Here is a 7,031-nt window from a genome sequence, read left to right as displayed (position 1 = left end):
ATCCTACCATGTGAATTCATGGATTTTTTTTTTCACATTCTGTCTCTCACAGTTGAAGTGTACCTCTGGTGCAAATTACTGACCTCTGTCATTATTTTAAGTGGGGGAACTTGCACAATTGGTGGCTGACTAAATACTTTTTTGCCCCACTGTATTTAGGCTCTTTCTCTCATATTGATCTTTAAAGTTTAACTTCATGTGTTTACTAGCTCCAAACCATCAACAGTCTTGCAGGAATAGGGTCGATTAGACTCAGTTCCTACAAGACTATTGATGGGTCTAATGTACCCTATTCCAACAACACTGTTCAAAGAAGTTTTACCATTGTTTTTTTAATACGATCAGTTTATCTTTATTAACAGGCTACATATCACAGGCTTTTAAGGTGGTTGTAATTAAACCACATGAGTTACTACTTGGCTCAGGCAGGATTTATACCTTTCATTTTATTTTGAAAAATTCATGAATGAGTAGTTGTAAAACAGGTTGTTGATCCCCTGCAGAGGAATGGTTTGTTTGAACTTGCAGCCACTGTTGGTATAAAGAAAATGAGTTGCAGTTGTTTGAGTCGTATCTATCTGACAGATTCCATATTGTTTATGTAAATCATTTTGCTTTGTAGATGATCTCCAGCTTTATTTATCAATATAGCCAGATGAGATTTATTACTATGAGACTGATCTGTTGTACTTGATTATTATCAGGTCACTCTAAAAACACTCTGAAAAGTTGCTCCAGAACACTGCATTAGAGTACTAACAGGGGCGATAAAGAGACACCGTATTTCTCCCTCTTGCACTGAACATTTTTTCTATTTTTAGTTCCTTTTACTTTCACTTTCTTTTCTCCCTCTACTCCTTGCTTCCTCCCCTCACCGCTAACGGGTCACAGCAGAAGGCTAGCCCTCTTTGAGCCTGCTTCTGCCAGAGGTTTCTTCCTTACCACTATCACTATGAAGTGCTTGCTCACAGAGGACTGTCTGATTTTTAGGGTTTTCTCTAGAAGATCATCGGGTTCTGGGGCAATATATTAAGTTCAGTTCAATTGAAAGTTCACTGTGGTTGAGTACAGAGGCAAAATTACAAAAATTGTTTAACTTTTCAAATATTTATACACCTTGACTGTATTTTCAATGACCTGTAAGTCGTATAGGAGTTTGTGCAGAGAAAAAGCAACACAGAGCTTTGAACAGGGAGGACTAAAAGCTTGGATTCATGCACGAAGCCTGCACTAAAATAATGCTTGTCTGACAGGCGTGTGGTGTCCACAACTGCCAGTTTAAAGCCATAAGTGATGGCTAAACAACCTCCATCACAATGCTACTGATGAAGGGTCTGTCTCATGACAGATCCAACTAACTTGTGGAGGGGAAGTTCCACATTCGCATCAAGGCCTGAAACTATTACTGATATGGGTGGGGCCCTTCAGTAAAGCAAGAGCACTTTTCTATGACTTTGGTTAAGAGAAGAAAAAAAACTATATTAAGTTAAAGTGAAGGAAGGATGTTTGTGATTTTTAACATAAATCAATATTGCACCTATTTGTGCAAGGACTACATTTTTGGCCTGTTTTTATCAGTTATTTTTTTAGTAAAACTGTTTTTATTTTCTCTCACGTGTATGCAACTTGTCTTCACAGAGAGACTGCTCCATCTAAGTTTGGATGACAGGCGCAAGGAGTATCGTCGTCAAGATTTCATTTCTCTGGACAAGATACTAACCTGGAGAGAGAAAAACAGATGTAAGTGAGGGAGTGTGCCATTTGGGATGCTGAAGTGTTTCTAAGTGTGTGGTCGCACACATTGTGGTAATTTTTACAGGTCAATCAGAAAACCAGGAGTGCTATTTGTCAGAAAAGCTGGGTCAGCCCAAGTACAATTAATTTAAGCTAAAAATTTAAGCTGAACAGATGTATTTTCATAATTTCACTTATCTAAAATATATGTATTATCTATCTTTTTAATTTGTTGCCCATTTCAAAACCTAAATGAGAAACTGGTGTTGGATTATATAGCTGTAACAAAATTAACCCTAGACAATGGCTGTGCTACATGAACATTAATCAATTGAAAGAGACATTTGTAAACAACAGTATGTTACTTAGTCTTTTATCTCAAACTGTGGACTACTGCTCTTTATTGATAGCTGAAACTTTGGTGCTCTGTCACTTGCTGAACAGAGCAGAGGCAGAAAGACAACGTTGTGCAAGAACTTGTTGCAAAATAGTGATGTCACAGACCCCTTTCCTTTAAAAAAAATTGTTGCTAAAAGGGTGTGAATGGTTTCTTCATCTGGCCAAAAAGGTAAAGTGAAATGGTGGGGTTACAGCTGTGAGTAAGAAGGATGCCAAAATGGAAATGCATTGTAGCACACCTTTATTGCTTCCATAGCAATTGAGAGAGTCAGGATCAGCCAGCGACTGCTAATCAAATGCAGTTTAGTGGGTGATCATCACATGTTTAACCAGCTCTATAAAAACAGAAGTTTTGGCTTAATTCCCTGTTCTTAGCTGACAGAAGTGGCAACCGGTGTGGTCTTCTGCTGCTGCTTAAAAATTTAAAGTGTTGCGTTGTCAAAGATACTTATCTGCATACCTTAATTACTACAGTTGGTCATTTAAGGTCATTTACCTTCTGGACTGATTTTCTTTGTAAGATTCTGTTCAGAGTCTTTCCCATCCTGATGCTCAGTTTTAACTTTAGCAGGTTGTCTCAACCATCTCTACATGCAGAATTCTATCTAGTTTCTGAGTGGCTAATAAGATAGTTACATTAACAAACAGTTAAACAGGTATACCTAAAAAATTGTCCAGTGAAGTGTATTTTCCTATATTCAGTTACTTGGACAGGAATTGTATTGATTTAAAGTTGGAATTAGTGTATTTAATTAACATTACAATTCACAAAGCATATCAAAATATGATGTAAAATAGAGAAGCAAGTGAAAGATTATGAGAAATAATTTTTTAATTGTGAAACAGCGTGATTACCCTGTAATAGTGTCAGAAATAATAAGCAGAACTCATTTAGATTCAGAAAGCTGAATTATATTTTCTTAATGTATGAAGCTACCTTTAAATGGCACATTTTAAAAAATAAGCCATTTGTTATGTAAAAAAAAAGTCATTTTAAAGTTGAAGATAAGAGTTAATGGAAGGCTTAATATGTTAATATTATAAATCGACCTGTCATTCAGTATGTGACTGTGTATGCTGTATGTGAAGCAAGAAGCAAAACTCATTGCTAATAAAAACCAACACAGGCTTTTAAATTGATTATAACAAAAAACTCTGCATCAAAGAAAGCTGTTGATTTTTACTATTAATAGACACTGTGGAATGGTTATAAGTGAACTTGTCTTGCTTGTCCACTGTACTTAACTGGTTCACAACAAAAATCAATACAACACACTGCATCACACAAGTATTTTTAGACAGCTTCTACAAATAGAATAAAAATGTGAGTATTGATGTATAGGACACTGGAATCATTGACAAAGTGATCCTTACAGTCTTTGTTTTCTTATTTCAGGTGATGACCAAGAAGATGGGAAGGAGGTGACAGGCGGAGGAGGGCTGAGTGATAAAGTATCTCTTTACAAAGGAGATATTACTGTCTTGGAGGTGGATGCCATAGTCAATGCTGGTAGGCACTCTGTTCTCTGACCTTTTAGAACAGGTGGATGGTGTTTGATGCCTGAAGGCTGTTAAGTTGTCCTTGGCTGCCCTCTGCTGTTAAGACTTGGGAAATACTGGTTGTTATGGCATTACACAGTGGTCAGCATGACTGAGACAAATGTTAAAGTACACATCTGCTCTCGCTGATCTGACTGTCCGAAAGTTAAAATACAGTGCTGTTTAGACTATAATTGCAGCTCATGGCCTTTCTCGTGAAAGTGACAGACAAGGGTTCACGACCAGCTGCTTTTGGTGAGGTTTATCTGGTTTGTCAGTGATGCGACACAGATCTGTCAGTGATTATTCAGTGCTGCTGTTGGGGGAAACAACATAAACATCTTTCAAAGTGAGTGAAAAACCAGGATGAAGAAAGGTTAGCAGAAGTGTGTGTTTTTTCTCATTATTGCATCACTGTTATATAATATTCTGCATTCTGTTCACAACCTACACACAGAGTTATAAGTGTGGAAGAATTGCTTTACCTGTTGCTACAGCTGGTCCAGAGGAGAATGTTTCAGCTTAAAGTTGTGGTACCTCAATAACTGTGCAGGAGCAGAATATTAATATAGTATATATTGGATTTCTGTTGTTTCACAACTTTTCTTTTCTCACAAAGTGTTTGCAAATACGTTCATATTCTCATTAGAGTCTACTAGGCAGTGTTCACCTTGTGTGAAATTAGTGCCCTATAATTTATGCAAGATTAATAGATGTGAAAAACAGACTGCTCCATCGGATGAGGCTAATGAACTTAATGTATTATGTAAAAAGCCATGCTGATGAGGTTGGCATGGTGTCAGCATTATGTAAAAAGAGTACAACTGACATGAACCTTAATCTCATGGCTGTTGTGTCTGTTCATCAGCATGTTGACCTACAATGTATCACATGCATTATTATAGAGGTCAAATAGATTCTTCCACTAGTTTTATTGTTGCATGTTATTTACTTTGGTGTTGTGACAGAATCAACTAATTTTGATACAATATATGAAAAATATTAATATTCAACACTATGTTTGATACTATGGTGAGGAAAATGACCACAACATTAAAGTTTGTTACTTTGAACTTTTACTAAAAGATAAAAACAATGATTATTCTTTTACATTAATGAAAGCTTATTGAGGTACTTATCTGTACAACTAGTATCTCTGTTCTGTATACATACTTTGATGTAGATAATCAATTGTTGCACTCAAAAATGATTCCTTGCCCTCATGAACGTGCCACAATAACATTGCATAAAATGCAGCCAAAATATTTAAAAAAATAAAGGTGCGTTTGTTTAAATTATTAATCATTAAGGAAAACGTGCCTGCTGTAAAGTGAAAGTATGTTTCATTTGAACAGATGCCATTAAATTTAACATGTAAAACAAAAAACATGTGAAAATTGACATGTAAACAAATTATTTAAAATCTGCATTTTTGCATACATATTTTTTGTGTATAATGCTATAAACATACTGTATATCACATACTCGTATGAAAGTCAGGAAACTTCTCTTTGCAATTTTACATAATTTTACTGTTTAAATTTGTTACATGTAAGTCTGTGGCCTCAAAATGAAGTATTTAGGTTATGGATAAAATGAGCAGTGCTTTGTGGCTGGATGCTTAGGGCACATGAGAAGAGAAAATAAGGTTCAGGATGCAACGTTGCAGGTTTTTGTTTTACACTGTTTAATGCTATTGCAGCAGAGGAAGGTTGTTTACTTCATCAGCTAATGCAGCCAGACATCCAGGCTGTGATTGAGCAACATGCTGGCTAGGAGGCAATTGATTCTGGTTAGCAGGCTGTCAGAGGTGCTCGAAAGGTCAAATGAATTGCTGAAGCCTTTTATAATTTTTTAGGTCTCAGCATTTGGCCCTCTGTACCTCCATTCATACTGTCAAGCCACTCGTCTTTGTACAGGTGGTAGCACTGATAAGAACACACTGATGGACTTTACTGTCCAGCTTTGTTTACAGCGTGGGGCAGTTTTGCACAGTAGTTTGTTATGAATGGGAATTTTAATGTAAATGGAAAGTTCCAGTCCCAATGTTTTTGTCACTGGTAACAAAACATTTTACAGGATGACATTGTGCTATATAAATATTGCTGGCAAATGATTGAGTTGATTAGGCTGCACATGCTCTTGGTCCTGTGGATCTTGCCCAAATTTTTTGTGACTAACACAGTTCTGAGCAGGCATTGTGGATGTTGAGCAACATGCACTGATAAGATCTTTTGGATAGCTTGTTCAACTTCTTGCCTTTCATCTATTCAATGGTTCCAATCTCTGGCCTGCAGTACTTCCATTTTCTCATGCTGTTTTTCACTTGGGCTTGGCACCAGCAGACTGCTGTGTGTGAATTGTGGGAGTTTTTGAAAGTATTACTCACAAGCTTAATAAACAGTCCGAATGACTTTTTCTCACCACGGTCCAACGTGATTTATAAATTGAGATATTACGAGTGCAAATTGTAGGTATATGTGGAGGTTGGTGTGAAGGAATACATCTTTGTGACCCCATATTTATTTAGGCTACTAATTATGTCCTTTGGTTCATTTATTTGGCAGTTTAATATCCTGTTGTGCTGGGCTGTGATGTGATATGGAAGACACAGCTCATTATTTATTATGGCATACCTTAACTATTACTTTAAAACTGCATTAGCAATGTGTTCTCCAGGTTTGGCTCATTGGAATCACCAGTGGCAAAATTCTTGCGGTTCATTGCAGCGATCAGCTTGTTAAAGCTGACACATTTGTTTTAATTATGTTCCATTTTCATCCATTTCTTAGGGAAAAGACTTTACAACAAGATTTTGTCTCGACAGCAGCAGTATGCGGCTTATAAAATAAGAAATGTCCAGCTTGCCGTTACCTGTTATGGCTTCTGCCTATAGCTTTAAGAGGGTGTCAAGTTGCTTTATGTGCTCCATTAAAATTTAATTATTGGGCTCATTGAGTTTTTAATTCTTCTCTAATTCTGTTTAGCTGGAGGTTGCACAGGAGGCGCTTAAACTGTCACCCGTGTGCGAACCTGTGGGAGGTGGTGTCAGTTAAGTGCAGGGTTAGAGGGCAGAGCGGCTATAACATGACACGGTGAGTCAGGCTGCAGCATCTTGTCCCAGCAGATGTTGAGACTTAGCCCAGAGTATAGAATGACCCTGCTGTAAAAGTGATGTTAGACCACACTCATGCTTCTTGCAGTCCTCTCGGAAAACATAATGAAAATGATAGGAATGGGTACAGATGCAGACATACCAGTTAAAAATAAAAATCACACAGTTTTCTAAAATAAAGTGAAACAGATGAAAGTGTTTAGAGTCAGGCATCCTCTATTTAACTGAGGAAGACCTTTACTCT

At 37.0% G+C, this 7,031-nt stretch overlaps 1 protein-coding gene across 1 annotated transcript in view; it reads left to right on the top strand.

Moving 5' to 3' along the window:
• The window catches only part of macrod2 (mono-ADP ribosylhydrolase 2), a 399,252-nt gene that overhangs the window by 7,369 nt on the left and 384,852 nt on the right, over positions 1-7,031 (top strand). The window contains exons 2-3 of the mRNA XM_005749337.2: positions 1,639-1,740; positions 3,530-3,643. Coding sequence (XP_005749394.2) covers positions 1,639-1,740; positions 3,530-3,643 — 216 coding nt within the window. The remainder of the gene's footprint in view (positions 1-1,638; positions 1,741-3,529; positions 3,644-7,031) is intronic.

The sequence above is a fragment of the Pundamilia nyererei genome, unplaced genomic scaffold (genome assembly GCF_000239375.1).
Source record: "Pundamilia nyererei isolate P.nyererei 1_Seehausen unplaced genomic scaffold, PunNye1.0 scaffold00241, whole genome shotgun sequence".
Classification (NCBI taxonomy): Eukaryota; Metazoa; Chordata; class Actinopteri; order Cichliformes; family Cichlidae; genus Pundamilia; species Pundamilia nyererei.
Note: the sequence above shows the minus strand (reverse complement) of the source record. Positions and strands in the feature narration are given on the sequence as shown.